Source organism: Leucoraja erinacea, chromosome 1 (assembly GCF_028641065.1).
Source record: "Leucoraja erinacea ecotype New England chromosome 1, Leri_hhj_1, whole genome shotgun sequence".
Lineage (NCBI taxonomy): Eukaryota > Metazoa > Chordata > Chondrichthyes > Rajiformes > Rajidae > Leucoraja > Leucoraja erinaceus.
The window spans coordinates 135,228,448-135,244,847 of record NC_073377.1 but is presented as its reverse complement, the minus strand read 5'-3'; the positions used below and the strand labels follow the sequence as shown (position 1 = coordinate 135,244,847).

Genomic DNA, 16,400 nt, shown 5'->3' with positions numbered 1-16,400 from the left:
AATGATCTGGATGAAGGTGTGGTAAATTGGATTAGTACGTATGCAGATGATACCAAGATAGGGGGTGTTGTGGATAATGAAGAGGATTTCCAAAGTCTACAGAGTGATTTAGGCCATTTGGAAGAATTGGCTGAAAGATGGCAGATGGAGTTTAATGCTGATAAATGTGAGGTGCTACACCTTGGCAGGACAAATCAAAATAGGACGTACATGGTAAATGGTAGGGAATTGAAGAATGCAGTTGAACAGAGGGATCTGGGAATAACCGTGCATAGTTCCTTGAAGGTGGAATCTCATATAGATAGGGTGGTAAAGAAAGCTTTTGGTATGTTAGCCTTTATAAATCAGAGCATTGAGTATAGAAGCTGGGATGTAATGTTAAAATTGTACAAGGCATTGGTGAGATCAAATCTGGAGTATGGTGTACAATTTTGGTCTCCCAATTATAGGAAGGATGTCAACAAAATAGAGAGAGTACAGAGGAGATTTACTAGAATGTTGCCTGGGTTTCAACAACTAAGTTACAGAGAAAGGTTGAATAAGTTAGGTCTTTATTCTATGGAGTGCAGAAGGTTAAGGGGGGACTTGATAGAGGTCTTTGAAATGATGAGAGGGATAGACAGAGTTGATGTGGACAACAAGCTTTTCCCTTTGAGAATAGGGAAGATTCAAACAAGAGGACATGACTTCAGAATTAACGGACAGAAGTTTAGGGGTAACATGAGGGGGAATTTCTTTACTCAGAGTGGTAGCGGTGTGGAATGAGCTTCCAGTGGAAGTGGTGGAGGCAGGTTCGTTGGTATCATTTAAAAATAAATTGGATAGGCATATGGATGAGAAGGGAATGGAGGGTGATGGTATGAGTGCAGGCAGGTGGGACTAGGGGAAAATAATTGTTCGGCACTCCTCCTAGTTACACTTTTCCCCTTAATATACACCCGCAGCCTCACACCCACAGCCTCACACTCACACACCCACAGTCTCACACTCACACACCCAGTCTCATACTCAGCCTCACACTCACACCCATGGCCTCACACTCACACACCCACAGTCTCACACTCACAGCCTCACACCCACACACCCACAGCCTCACACCCACAGACTGCATACACTGACACGTGTTACTTTTTGACGTTTTCTGTTGCATTTATTACGTTACCAACTGCAAGATGTAGAGTTGCCTTTACAATGGTGTGTGAGAGACAGGGAGCTGGATAAATAACGTGATGTAATTGTGGACATTGAGTCGTGCATGAATGTGTGGGTGTGTGCAGTCTAAGCTTTTACCTACAGTGTGCTGCTTTATCTCAGCAGATCGTACATATGAACAACTACTGTGGGCTGGGCATCGATGCTGAGCTCAGCCTGGACTTCCACCTGGCTCGGCTGGACGACCCCGGCAAGTTCAACAGCAGGTTATTACTCTGCACCTTCCCCTCTCCCCATCGGAAGCCTGTATATGTGAGCAAGCGCACACAACAGGGACAGTCACCTCTCACAACTCCCCCAACTCTCACCCTCGCTATCACGTCTGCAGGTCCAAACTCTGGAACCTGCAACTGCCTGCACTGTCCATCTGGTGACCCTCCTCACTACCCCCACATCACTGGTGACCCTCTCCTCAATACCCCCACATCACTGGTGACCCTCTCCTTAATGCCCACACATCACTGGTGACCCTCTCCTTAATGCCCACACATCACAGTCTCCCGCACTCACCCAGGCCGCTCACCTGCTTTATCCACACTCCTCACAGTGCATTGCCACATTCCCTGCCCTCCCCTGGCCTGGCTGCCCTTTCACCTTTACTGCTCCTGACCCTCCTCCTCCCCGTCAATGCCCCACTCAGCGACTGGTGTATTTGCCACCACCGCCTCTCCCTGCGAGGATATCGGCTTCCCTCCCATCCAGGTGGCAGGGACCCTGTGTGCAGATGCCTGCTGCTCGATGTACCTGAACCTGAACCCCCCCCCTCCTGCACCAACTCCACCCCCACACATGCACCTGCCCCGTTTCCCCGTCCCTCACTGAACCAACCTGCAGCTCACCCACGAAGCTCCCGTGTTCTCCCCTCAACCCACTCCCTGCCCACCCTGCACCAACATGTGGCCTGAGCCCCTGGACCAGCAACGATCTGATCATTCACCTGATGAATGTCTTATCATATAACCATATAACAATTACAGCACGGAAACAGGCCATCTCGGCCCTACAAGTCCGTGCCGAACAATTATTTTCCCCTAGTCCCACCTGCCTGCACTCATACCATAACCCTCCATTCCCTTCTTATCCATTGCCTATCCAATTTATTTTTAAATGATACCAACGAACCTGCCTCCACCACTTCCACTGGAAGCTCATTCCACACCGCTACCACTCTCTGAGTAAAGAAGTTCCCCCTCATGTTACCCTTAAACTTCTGTCCCTTAAAAAATCCAATAACCAATTCCTGCTATTTTATCGCCACCAACAAATCAACCCTGTATGGGACCTTATCATCCACCCTCTGTATCCACCGCAACTTCCCCACCGTCACTTCCCCACCTACACTTCCCCACCTACACTTCCCCACCTACACTTCCCCACCTACACTTCCCCACCTACACTTCCCCACCTACACACCTTCCCCACCTACACTTCCCCACCTCCACCTCCCCACCTACACTTCCCCACCGCCACTTCCCCACCTACACTTCCCCACCGCCACTTCCCCACCTACACTTCCCCCCCCACTTCCCCACCACTTCCCCCACCTACCACCTACACTTCCCCACCTACACACTTCCCCACCTACACTTCCCCACCTACACTTCCCCACCGCCACTTCCCCACCTACACTTCCCCACCTACACTTCCCCACCCGCCACTTCCCCACCTACACTTCCCCACCTACACTTTCCCCACCTACACTTCCCACCTACACTTTCCCCACCTCACCCACACCTACACTTCTTCCCCACCGCCACTTCCCAACCTACACCGCCACCGTTACTTCCTCCGCCACTTCCCAACCTACTTCCCCACCTACACTTCCCCACCTACACTTCCCCACCGCCACCTCCCCACCGCCACTTCCCCACCTACACTTCCCCACCTACACTTCCCCACCTACCCTTTCCCACCTACACTTCCCCCACTTCCCCACATACACTTCCCCCACCTACACTTCCCCCACCGCCACCTCCCCACCTACACTTCCCCACCGCCACCTCCCCACCTACACTTCCCCACCGCCACCTCCCCACCTACACTTCCCCACCGCCACTTTCCCACCGCCACTTTCCCACCGCCACTTTCCCCACCTACACTTCCCCACCTACACTTCCCCACCGCCACTTCCCCACCTACACTTCCCCACCGTCACTTCCGCACGGTTCTGCGGGAGTCCCCTTATTGGGACCTGCGTGATCCTTTATTGAGGAACAACACTGTGGGATTATTCCACGCTTCTGTTGTCTGCTGATCTGCAATACACAAACACACAACACAAGAAACTCCAGATTATGGAAACTTCAGTAAAACACAAAGTGCTGGAGTAACCCAGCAGGACATGCAGCATCTGTGAAGGGAATGGACAGAGGTTTTAGGCTGAGGCCGTTCTTCAGACTCAAAGTAGTGTTTCAACCAGAAACGTCACCCATTCTTTCTCGCCAGAGATGCTGCCTGTCCTGATGAGTTGCTCCAGTATTTTGTGTCTATCTTTGATGTAAACCAGTATTGCAGTTCTTTCCGACGTGATCTTCACACCAAGTGAGGTGGAGTTGGTGGCAGTGGGGACTGCAAGAGGGTAGTAGGGACTATTTGACTTTAATCATTATTTCAGTGACTGTAAATATATTTTCTTTCTTTCCCATTTGATTTATGTTTTGTACGGCAGGTTTCATAACAAGGGGGTGTACGTGAAGGTGGGTCTACAGAAGATCAGCCACACACGTGGTCTACATAAGGACATCAAGCTGCAGGTGGATGACAAGGAGCTCGAGCTACCCAGCATCGAGGGCCTCATCTTCCTCAACATCCCCAGGTCAGCCCCTCATCCCCACCCCTCCCCACATTGTCACAACACGCCTCCCCATCACTCCCCCTCATCCCCACCCCTCCCCCATTGCCACCCTCTCACTCCCATCCCCACCCCGCCCCCCCATTGCCACACCACCCCACCCGTCCCCCAATACCGACCCCATCCCCACCCCTCCCCAATATCGACCCCCCATCCCCACCCCTCCCCCTCCATCCCACCCCTCTCCCATCTCTACTCCTCCCCCCCCCCATCTCCACCCCTCCCCTACCCTCCCCATCACCTCCCCAAGCCCTCCCCCACCCCATCTCCACCCCAACCCCCCCCCTCCACCCCTCCCCCCATCCCCCACCCACCCCTCCCCCATAACCCACCCCTCCCCCATACCCACACCCTCCCACCCCTCCCCCAACCCACCCCTCCCCATACCCACCTCCCCAAGCCCTCCCCCCCCCCCCCCCCCCCCCCCCCTCCCCCTACCCCCCATCCCCCCATACCCCCCCCTCCCCCATACCCACCCCCACCCACCCCCCCCATCCCCCTCGCCCATACCCCCCTCGCCCATACCCACCCCTCCCCATACCCACCCCTCGCCCATACCCACCCCTCCCCCATACCCACCCCTCCCCATACTCACCCCTCCCCATACCCACCCTCCCCATACCATACCCACCCCATACCCCCCCCCCCACCCCTCCCCATACCCACCCTCGCCCATACCCACCCCTCCCCCCCATACCCACCCCCCTCCCCCATACCCCCACCCCTCCCCCATACCCCCCCCCTACCCCCATACCCACCCCCTCCCCATACCCACCCCCTCGCCCCAGCCCCACCCCTCCCCCCTCCCCCAACCTCTCCCATCCCCCCCCCTTCCCCCATCCCCCTCGCCCCCACCCCTCCCCATCCCCTCCCCTTATCTATCTCCCCTCTTCCACCTCTCCTCCCCTCCCCTCCCCTTATCTATCCCCCTTCCACTCTCACCCCCTCCCACTCCCCTGCACCTCTCTCTGTTCTGCGACATTTGGTTAAAGGGGGCAGTGGGTCACAACCACACTACGGATGCTGCCTGCATTGAGTTGCTCCCACACTCCAAACACGTGCAGGTTTGTAGGTTAATTGGCTTGGTATAAATGTAAATTGTCCCTAGTATGTGTAGGGTGGTGTTAGTGTGCGGGGATCGCTGGTTGGCCGAAGGGCCTTTTTCCGCGCTGTATCTCTGAGCTAAACCAAATGGAAAATGATAGGTAGCAGTGTTTTATAAATGGTATGGTTGCCATAAACTGTGTGGTGTGGAAGGAGTTTGTGGACTGAATGAATGGTGTTTACAATGAAGCAGCATATTACTGATTTATTGTGGTGCTTACCTCGGTGCTATCTGATTGTGTTCACAGCTGGGGATCAGGAGCAGATCTGTGGGGCGGAGACAGTGACAGCCACTATGACCGGCCCCGCATCGATGACGGGATGCTGGAAGTCGTCGGAGTCACTGGTGTGGTCCATATGGTAAAGACACAAATGTGGAACACACAGAGTGCTGGAGTAACTCAGCAGGTCAGGGCAGCATCTCTGGAGAACATGGACACAGAGTGCTGGAGTAACTCAGTGGGTCAGGCAGCATCTGTGGAGATGTGTGCCTGTGAGTGGAGTCTGTGGGTCCGCTTGAGGTCACTCATACCCGGAGTGGCTAAATTCCAGATGGCCACTCTCCCCCTGATTGACACTCGCACTGCTCTCTGCATCCTGTCTTGGGGCTGCAGTAGAATATTGCACACATTAAACAGTCCTGCTATTAACTCAAATTGTCTGTCCCCCATTCCGTCCTTCCCTATAAAACATTTTGTCAAAAGTCATCACATTCGGCATGGTGGCGCAGTGGTAGTTGCTGCCTTACAGCGCCAGAGTCCCAGGCTTGAGACTGACTATGGGCGCTGTCTGTACAGAGTTTGTACGTTCCCCCTGTGACCGCGTGGATTTTCTCCGGGTGCTCCAGTTTCCTCCCACACTCCAAAGACGTGCCCGTTTGTAGGTTAATTGGCGTCTGCAAATTGCCCGTAGTGTGTAGAGAGTGGATGCGAGAGTGGGATAGCATAAAACTAGTGGTTGGTGTAGATTCAATGGGCCAAAGGGCCTGTTTCCATGCTGTATCTCTAAACTAAACTAAACATTCTCATGCCAAAGTCATCGAGTTAAACAGCATGTGTTTGTCCTATATCTAAACCTGTCCGATCCATGTACCTGTCCAAATGTCTCCTAAACTTTGTGATATAGTCCCTGCCTCAACTACCTCTTCTGGCAGCTCATCCCATACATTACCTCTCTCTGTGTACATGTTACCCCTCAGGTTGTTATTCAATCTTACCCCCTCCCCTCACCTTAAAGCCTCAGCTCTAGTCAATCAGACGTAGAGAAAGTGTGATGTTCAGCTGTGTAATTGTAGTGCTTTGTTGGTAGTGGGCGATGATGCTGGGTGTGCTGCAGGTTAATGGTGTGTCTTTGCCATATTCAGGGGCAGGTGCAGAGCGGCCTGCGGTCTGGCATCCGGATAGCACAGGGCACCTACTTCCGCGTGACGCTGCTCAAGGCCATCCCTCTGCAGGTGGACGGCGAGCCCTGGATCCAGTCCCCAGGGATCATCATCATCTCTGCTGCTGGCCCAAAGGTAGGGAGACATTTCCAGCTCACACCTCCTCTTCATTTCTAACTGCCGACGAGGCATCAACCTTCTCAATTTTTCCACTCCCCTTATCTACTCCAACCTCACCCCCTCTGAATGTACAGCCCTCCGCTCACTCTGCAGCAATCCTGACATTAGAATCTAACCTGCTGACAAGGGAGGTATCGTGGTAGTCTAGCTCGCTGACCTCTACCGGACTGAGGCCAGGCGACAACTCTCAGACACCCCCTCCTACTTATCCTTGGACCATGACCCCACAGATGAGCACCAGGCCTTAATATCACACACCAGGCCTTAATATTTCAGATTTTATCACTTCCGGCTCTCTGCCCTCCACAGCCTCCAACCTTATCGTTTTCCAGCTCCGCACAGCTCGGTTTTACCTTCTCCCACAAATCCACAAACACAACTGCCCTGGCAGACCCATTGTTTCTGCCTGCTCCTATCCCACTGAATTAATTTCTACATACCTCGACTTTGGCATTGTTTCTTATTATCACATGTACCGAGATACAGTGAAACAGCTTTTGTTTACACACTATTCACTCAAACCACATCATTCTATAGAGGCATAAGGAATTGTAGATGCTGGAATCATGAACAAAACAAAAAGTGCTGGAGTAACTCACTGGCTCAAGCAGCAACGGTGGAAGGAATGTTCAGGCAACATTTTGTGTTGGGACCTTTCTTCAATTACAATTACAAAAACAAATAGTGCAGAGCAAAAAATTACCAGCGTGCAGAATGTAGTGTTACAGCGTTACAGTTGCACAGAAAAAGTGCAAAGTCCACAAAGAAGTAGGTTGGAAGATCAAGGCAACAACCTAGTCGTTGCGGAGACTGTTCGGTAGACTGTTTCTGTGAAAATCTGTCCCGCAAATTTAATGACATTTATTGAGGTGGGAATTAAGTATCTTAGAGGAGAACAATGTAATGGGTGGTGTAGGAAGGAACTGCTGATGCTGGCATAAACCGAAGAAAGGCACAAAAAGCTGGAGTAACTCAGCGGATCAGGCAGCATCTCTGGAGAAAAGGAAAAGGTGACGTTTTGGATAGAGACTCTTCTTCAGTGACTTTCCTGACTCTCAGTGTGAGATGGGTGGTGTCCCCGCGGACTTCAGTAGAACCTTTGTCAGATGCAGACGGTTGTGATCCATGGGGTCCAGTGCAGCTGGCTTTGTAGTAGGAGGCAGATCTTGATCGAGGGTTGATCTGAGCAAAGGTCAGCGCTAGTCCTTTCATTTACACCAACAATTTGGATACAAAGGCAGGAGGTGTGACTAACTTGTAGCTGCCACCAAACTGAGTGGTGGTGTGGAGAGTGAGGAGAATTGTCTCAGACTGCAGCATGAGATGGATTAAATCAAGTCAAGTCAAGCTTAAATGGCAAGTTAAGCACAGCAATGGCAACAGGAATTTAAACCTGACAAATGCGAGAGTCAGACAGCGTGAAAGCAGGCCATTCAGCCCAACTTGCCCACACCAACCAACATGTCCCATCTACACTAATGTGCATAATCTGCATTTATCCCTCCAAACCTGTCCTATCCATGTACCTGTCTAAATGTTTCTTAAATGTTGGATAGTCCCTGCCTCAACTCCCTCCTCCGGCAACTCGTTCCATGCACCCACCACCCTTTGTGTAAAAGATGTTACCCCTCAGGTTCCTATTAAATCTTTCCTCCCTAACCTTAAATCTATGTCGTCTGGTTCTCGATTCTCGTACTCTGGGCAAAGACTCTGTGCGTTTACCCGATCTATTCCCCTCATGATTTTGCCCACCTCGATAAGATCACCTCTCATCCTCCCGCGCTCGTCCCAATTTGCTCAACCTCTCCCAATAGCCCAGACCCTCAAGTCCTGGTGACTTGTAAATCTTCTCTGCACCCTTTCCAGCTTGACAACATCTTTCCCATAACATTTAAAAAATAAATTGGATTGGCATATGGATGAGAAGGGAATGGAGGGTTATGGTATGAGTGCAGGCAGGTGGGACTAAGGGGAAAATAAATTTGTTCGGCACGGACTTGTAGGGCCGAGATGGCCTGTTTCCGTGCTGTAATTGTTATATGGTTATATGGTGCCCAGAACTGAACACAATACTTTAAAACGTGACCTCACCAATGTTTTGTTTATGTAAGCTTCTCATTTCTACACACAATATCTGCCTGATTAAGACCAATGTGCTGAAGGTTCTGCCCATGTGTTTCCCAAAAGGCAACACCTGACATTTCTTTGTATTAAATTCCATCAACTATTCCTCCGCCCACCTGGCCAATCGATCAAGATCCTGCTGCACTTTTTGAGAACTATCTTCACTATCTACAATACCACCCACTTTTGTATCATCAGCAAAGTTGCTAATCTTGCCCTGTATGTTCTCATCCAAATTATTGATGTAGATGACAAACAGTATCGAGCCCAGCACCGAACCCTGAGGCACACCACTAGTCACAGGCATCTAGTCTGAGAAGCAACCTTCCACCATCACCCTCTGCTTCATTCCATAAAGTCAATTTTCTATTCATTCAGCTATCTCCTGCATCTCTGGGGATGCCATGGCTAACATCCCAGAGCAGCCTACCATGCGGAACCTTATCATATCTGAAGTCCGTATATACATCTACAGCCCTTCCCTCACCGACCTTTATGGTCACGTCTTCCAAAAATGATCAGATTTGTGAGACACAAACTCCCATATATAAAACCATGCTGACTATCCCTAATCAGCCCTTGTCCATCCAAATGCCTGCAGGGGAGATACAAGACTTTGCCTTCCATCACAGTGAGGAGGGGATTCACTGTGATGGATGTTTGTGTAAATTGTGTTGGTGTGTGTCTTGGTTTTTTTCTTCTTGTATGACTGCAGAAACCAAATTTAGTTTGAACTTCATTTGTGGTTCAAATGACAAATAAACGGTATTGTATTGTATCATATCCCTCAGAATACTCTAGTAACTTTCATAGAAACATAGAAAATAGGTGCAGGAGCAGGCCATTCGGCTCTTCGAGCCTGCACCGCCATTCAATATGATCATGGCTGATCATCCAACTCAGTATCCTGTACCTGCCTTCTCTCCATACCCCCTGATCCCTTTAGCCACAAGGGCCACATCTAACTCCCTCTTAAATATAGCCAATATGGCCTCAACTACCTTCTGTGGCAGAGAATTCCAGAGATTCACCACTCTCTGTGTGAAAAATGTTTTCCTCATCTCGGTCCTAAAAGATTTCCCCCTTATCCTTAAACTGTGACCCCTTGTTCTGGACTTCCCCAACATTGGGAACAATCTTCCTGCATCTAGCCTGTCCAAACTCTTAAGAATTTTGTAAGTTTCTATTAGATCCCCCCTCAATCTTCTAAATTCTAGCGAGTACAAACCGAGTCTATCCAGTCTTTCTTCATATGAAAGTCCTGACATCCCAGGTATCAGTCTGGTGAACCTTCTCTGTACTCCCTCTATGGCAAGAATGTCTTTCCTCAGATTAGGAGACCAAAAGTGTACGCAATACTCCAGGTGTGGTCTCACCAAGACCCTGCACAACTGCAGTGGAACCTCCCTGCTCCTATACTCAAATCACTTTGCTATGAATGCTAACATACCATTCGCCTTCTTCACTGCCTGCTGCACCTGCATGTCTACTTTCAATGACTGGTGTACCATGACACCCAGGTCTCACTGCATCTCCCCCTTTCCTAATCGGCCACCAATCAGATAATAGTCTACTTTCCTGTTTTTGCCACCAAAGTGGATAACCTCACATTTATCCACATTATACTGCATCTACCATGCATTTGCCCACTCACCCAGCCTATCCAAGTCACCTTGCAGCCTCCTAGCATCCTCCACACAGCTAACGCTGCCCCCCAGCTTCGTGTCATCCGCAAACATGGAGATGTTGCATTCAATTCCCTCGTTCAAATCATTAATATATATCATAAATAGCTGGGGTCCCAGCACTGAGCCTTGCAGTACCCCACTAGTCACCACCTGCCATTGTGAAAAGGACCCATTTACTCCTACTCTTTGCTTCCTGTCTTCCCGCCAGTTCTCTATCCACATCAATACTGAACCCCCAATACCGTGTGCTTTAAGTTTGTATACTAATCTCTTATGTGGGACCTTGTCGAAAGCCTTCTGAAAGTTCAAATATAACACATCCACTGGTTCTCCCTTATCCACTCTACTAGTTACATCCTCGAAAAATTCTATAAGATTCGTCAGACATGATTTACCTTTAATAAATCCATGCTGACTTTGTCCAATGATTTCACCACTTTCCAAATGTGCTGCTATCCCATCTTTAATAACCGATTCTAGCAGTTTCCCCACTACCGACGTTAGACTAACTGGTCTGTTTAATCCCCGTTTTCTCTCCCCCTCCCTTTTTAAAAAGTGGGGTTACATTTGCTACCCTCCAATCCTCAGGATCTACGCCAGAATCTAAAGAGTTTTGAAAAATTATCACTAATGCATCTACTATTTCTGAGGCTACTTCCTTAAGTATTCTGGGATGCAGCCTATCTGGCCCTGGGGATTTATCGGCCTTTAATCCATTCAATTTGCCTAACACCACTTCCCGGCTAACCTGGATTTCACTCAGTTCCTCCATCTCATTTGACCCCCGGTCCCCTACTATTTCCGGCAGATTATTTATGTCTTCCTTAGTGAAGACAGAACCAAAGTAGTTATTCAATTGGTCTGCCATGTCCTTGTTCCCCATGATCAATTCACCTGTTTCTGACTGCAAAGGACCTACATTTGTTTTAACTAATATTTTTCTCTTCACATATCAATAAAAGCTTTTTCAATCAGTTTTTATGTTCCCTGCCGGTTTTCTTTCATAATTTATTTTCCCTTTCCTAATTAAGCCCTTTGTCCTCCTCTGCTGGACTGAATTTCTCCCAGTCCTCTGGTAGGCTGCTTTTTCTGGCTAATTTGTACGCTTCATCTTTTGTTTAGACACTATCCCTGCTTTCCCTTGTTATCCAAGGGTGCACTACCTTCCCTGATTTATTTTTTTGCCAAACTGGGTTGAACAATTGTAGTTCATCCATGCAGTCTTTAAATGCCTTCCATTGCATATCCACCATCAACCCATTAAAAATCAATTGCCAGTCTATCTTGGCCAATTCACATCTCATACCCTCAAAGTTACCTTTCTTTAAGTTCAGGACCCTTGTTTCTGAATTAACAATGTCACTTTCCATCCTAATGAAGAACTCAACCATATTATAGTCACTCTTGCCCAAGGGGCCACGCACAACAAGACTGCTAACTAACCATTCCTCATTACTCAATACCCAATCTAGAATAGCCTGCTCTCTCGTTGGTTCCTCTACAAGTTGGTTTAGGAAACTATCCCGCATACATTCCAAGAAATCCTCTTCCTCAGCACCCCTGCCAATTTGATTCATCCAATCTATATGTAGATTGAAGTCACCTATTATAATTGTTTTACCTTTGTTGCACGCATTTCTAATTTCCTGTTTGATGCCATCCCCAACTCCACTACTACTGTTAGGTGGCCTGTACACAACTCTCACTAGCGTGTTCTGCCCCTTAGTGTTTCTCAGCTCTACCCATATCGATTCCACATCCTCCAAGCTAACGTCCTTCCTTTCTATTGCGTTAATCTGCTCTCTAACCAGCAACGCTACCCCACCTCCTTTCCCTTTCTGTCTATCCCTCCTGAATATTGAATATCCCTGGATGTTCAGCTCCCAGCCTTGGTCACCCTGGAGCCATGTCTCCGTGATCCCAACTATATCATAGTCATTAATAGCTATCTGCACATTCAACTCATCCACCTTATTACGAATGCTTCTTCCATTGAGACACAAAGCCTTCAGGCTTGTTTTTACAACACTCTTACCCCTTATACAATTATGTTGAAAAGTGGCCCTTTTTGATTTTTGCCCTGGATTTGTCTGCCTGCCACTTTTACTTTTCACCTTGCTACCTATTGCTTCTACCCTCATTTTAGACCTCTCTGACTCTACGCTCACACATATAAGAAACCCTTTCCCTTTAACTCCATCCTCAACTATCCCATTCGACACCCCACCCCCCTTATTCAGTTTAAAACCACCCGTGTAGCAGTGGCAAACCTGCCTGCCAGAATGCTGGTCCCCCACCTGTTAAGATGCAATCCGTCCCTTTTGTACAGTTCCCCCTTACTCCAAAACAGATCCCAGTGATCTAAGAATCTAAATCCCTGCCCCGTGCACCAGTTCCTCAGCCACACATTCAGGTCCCGTATTCCTTGCTCCTGCTCTCGCCACCACGAGGAACTGGAAGCAAACCGGAGATAACAACCCTGGAGGTCCCGCTTTTCAGCATTTTTCCGAGCTCTCTAAAGTCACGCTGTAGAATATTCATCCCCTTCTTTCCAACATCGTTTGTGCCGACATGCACTACCAGATGTTAAGCTCACTGGCCTATAGTTCCCAGCATTTTCCCTGCAGCCCTTCTAGAAAAGAGGCACAACATTTGCCACCCTCCAGTCTTCCGGCACCTCTCCTGTATTTAAGGACGACTCATAAATTTCAACCAGGGCCCCCGCAATTTCCTGTCTAGTTTCCCACAATGTCCTCGGTTATATCAGATCAGGAACTGGAGATTTGTCTATCTTCATACACGACAGTACCTCCAGTACCTCCAGCACCTCTTCGACAGTAACTACTCTCAAGACACTTCCACTGACACCCTCGGGTCCCTCCGTCCTACTGTCTTTCTCCTCGGTAAATACGGAGGAGAAATACTCATTGAGGACTTGCCCATCTCCTGTGACTCCACACAGAGGTGCCCGCTTTGATTGCTGAGTGGTCCCACTCTCTCTCTCCGTGAGGGGGTAGGGAGCAGAAGTAAATGGTGGGGACCTCAGACGTCAATCAAAGATCATAGAGCAAGGAAACAGGCCCTTCGGCCCAACTCGTCCTTGCTGATCGAAATGCCCCATTCAAGCTAGTGCCATTTTCCCACTCATGAGGCAGAGAATTGAGGCAGATGTGATAGTGATGTTTAAGAGACTTTTAGATAGGCAAATGGTTATGGGATATGTGAGGCAGACAAGAGTTGATCATGTTGAGCACAGACATTGTGGGCCAAAGGGCCTGTTGCTGTGCTGTACTGTACTGTTCTAATTGTGCCAAAGCAACACTCACATTTCATTCTGAAGGAAAACACTGTTTTGCACCTGCTGTGATTTCTTGTTTTCTTTCAGGTTCATATGTTGAAAAAATGCAAACAGAAGCAGAAAAAACATCCTAGTAGTTTCAAGGATTCAAGAACTGAGATCTCTCCTGCCTCAGAAGTGAGCAGCTGAAAAATCAACAATCTTTTCCAGTTCATTTGAAGATGTGGTGACATAAATCTCAAGGTTACATGCTGAACGATATCCAGTTTGCAGGAAGTCAGTTTGTAATAATTCTGAGATGTATTTGTTTCCGCTCAAAATGTAATTGGAGCCTTGCCTGACATTCCCGTAACAGACACTGAATTAGCAACTACACAATTCCTGTTTCTTGTTCAACAAGGTGGAAGAATTACCAATTAATTAACAATAAACCTACACGAGGAAATGCCTCAATGTTTGCCCCTTCGGGACCTGCTCTGTGAACCATAAAACAAGCAGCCCTTCACTCCTACATGGGCTGGGAAGGCGTGGTCAATCCATTCACAAGACCTCCAGTTTCCACCTTGTGGCTCCTTGTCCCTTACTTTGAAAACAAATCTCAAAGCATTTCTGAATTATTTTATTCCAAACCTACAAATATTCCTTTTAAGAGACAAGAGTCTTATAAATATTCTTAATTTAGAAACAGGACATGGAAACAAGTATTGGTTTACCTCAGATTACTTAATTAGTGTTGAGATGATAAAGCCAATTAATTAAACGTACACCTTGATGCTGATCTTTAGTGTACTTTGAAAAAGACATGTTTGCAAAGAGAAAATAGTTTTATACATATTTATGTTTGTGGGTGATATTCAGGGATATGTCGTTAATGTGTGGATGAACACTCTTTATTGATTAGTCTTTTGGCCGATAGAACATTAATGCCATTGAAATTAATGCAACCCTAGATTGTAAACACACTATTCATAATCTTTTAATGCAGCAACTGGTTAAATAGCAAAGTATCTCTGACATGTGTAACAACACTAACTGTACAGACTTTTAGATTTGTTGGAAATTAGGTTGCCCTTTTGAAATATATAGTGCCAAATCAGCTTAAATGGAATCATTTCAAGCAGCTCTGTGCAAACGTTTTGTCTCACCTGAGTTTTCTTCATGTGCCTAATTTTGTAAACCATATTCTTGCAAATTTTCATTCTGGGGTTATCTCAAGGCCACTTTGCCGTAATTCGCGCGGCATTTACACAACCTGCTAGCGTGTGGGTAGCGCGGGACGGGCGCATGGAGTGGTGTGGAGTGGCATGGAGGGGTGTGGACTTCGTCCTGCACAAAATCTTCGCGCGCGCCACCGACCTGTCGCGTAACTGACGGCCAAAGTAGGACAGGCCCAGCAGATCACGCACCGTGATTAATTCCTGCTAAACCTTGCAAAGCTGCAGCAGCTGAGTGGCTGAAGATCGTCACTCTGTTTGTTTGACTCATTCCTTACAGGCAATATTTCCCTCTTTGTTTCCTCTGCCGGCTTTGGTGGCCACTTGTCTTTCACCATCGCATTCTGCAAGGAATAATGTCCTCATGATAGTTACAAACTGTAGAAACACAAGAGACTTCAGGTGCTGGAATCTCGAGCAAAATAAAGTGCTGGAGGAACTTCAACCGTCAAAAGGTGTCTGTCCAATTCTCTCCTCAGATACTGCCTGATTCACTGTTGCTCCAGCAGTTTGTGTTGTTACAAACTTCACTTGCCAATCCTTTATTCTACGACAATCTCACAATTAGTACAATAGGGCCAGGCAGCATCTCTGGAGGGCATGAATAGGCGACGTTTCAGGTCAGAAGAAGGATTCCCATGCCTGGTATGATGCCTGACCTGCTGAGCTACTCCAGCACTTTGTCTTTTTGTTCTAAACCAGCATCTCCAGTTCCTTGTGTTCCTGCTATTAGTACATTGCCTGGTTTTAGCAATAAATGACAATGTTTATCCTACAGGTGACAAAGTATAAAAGCAGCCAAAATAGCATTTTCAAAAGCTACATCTGGTATCTAGTTTTCATATAAAACAAAGCCAGTGCTGGAGGCAGCAGCCTCACATCCCCATATAGGGTGATTTCACGAAAGGTCACTGGATCATAGATCCTCACCCACGTGACCGCAAAATCCAACTGGGGTACAAGCGTCACTTCCGGTACATGTTATTGATGCTGAAAACGCGCACTTTCAAACCTGTTAAAAACCGCGAAAACGGCCCGTTTTTGAGCTGTAAATAACTGTGCCAGTCGGGCAGACCGTGAGACACAGTTATCTTACTTTACAGTCCAGAAAATAGATAAAAACAAAGGTAATACAAGAGGGAGCTGAAGGGGCAAAAACAGCGGAAGTGTTTAGCAAACATTGGCGGTGCAGATATAAAGATCGAAAATATCGGGAATTATCGCGTTTGCTCACTGCATTTCATCAAAATTAAGGCATTATGTTTTATCTTTATTCATTTGTTATATAAAAAGTTTTAAAAGTGAAAAATCTTCCATGGTTCTCAGGTGGGTTTTAACATGCAAAAAG

The 16,400-nt window shown here is 47.9% G+C and overlaps 1 protein-coding gene across 2 annotated transcripts in view; it reads left to right on the top strand.

Moving 5' to 3' along the window:
* Positions 1–16,103, top strand: part of LOC129702146 (diacylglycerol kinase theta-like) — a 131,689-nt gene extending 115,586 nt beyond the window's left edge. The window contains exons 19-23 of one of the 2 annotated variants that reach the window (XM_055643757.1): positions 1,315–1,418; positions 3,881–4,027; positions 5,416–5,527; positions 6,531–6,683; positions 13,926–16,103. In XM_055643757.1, coding sequence (XP_055499732.1) covers positions 1,315–1,418; positions 3,881–4,027; positions 5,416–5,527; positions 6,531–6,683; positions 13,926–14,027 — 618 coding nt within the window. In that variant the 3' untranslated portion in view covers positions 14,028–16,103. The remainder of the gene's footprint in view (positions 1–1,314; positions 1,419–3,880; positions 4,028–5,415; positions 5,528–6,530; positions 6,684–13,925) is intronic. The other variant, XM_055643765.1, reaches the window with a different exon arrangement.
* Positions 16,104–16,400: the final 297 nt, after the last annotated feature.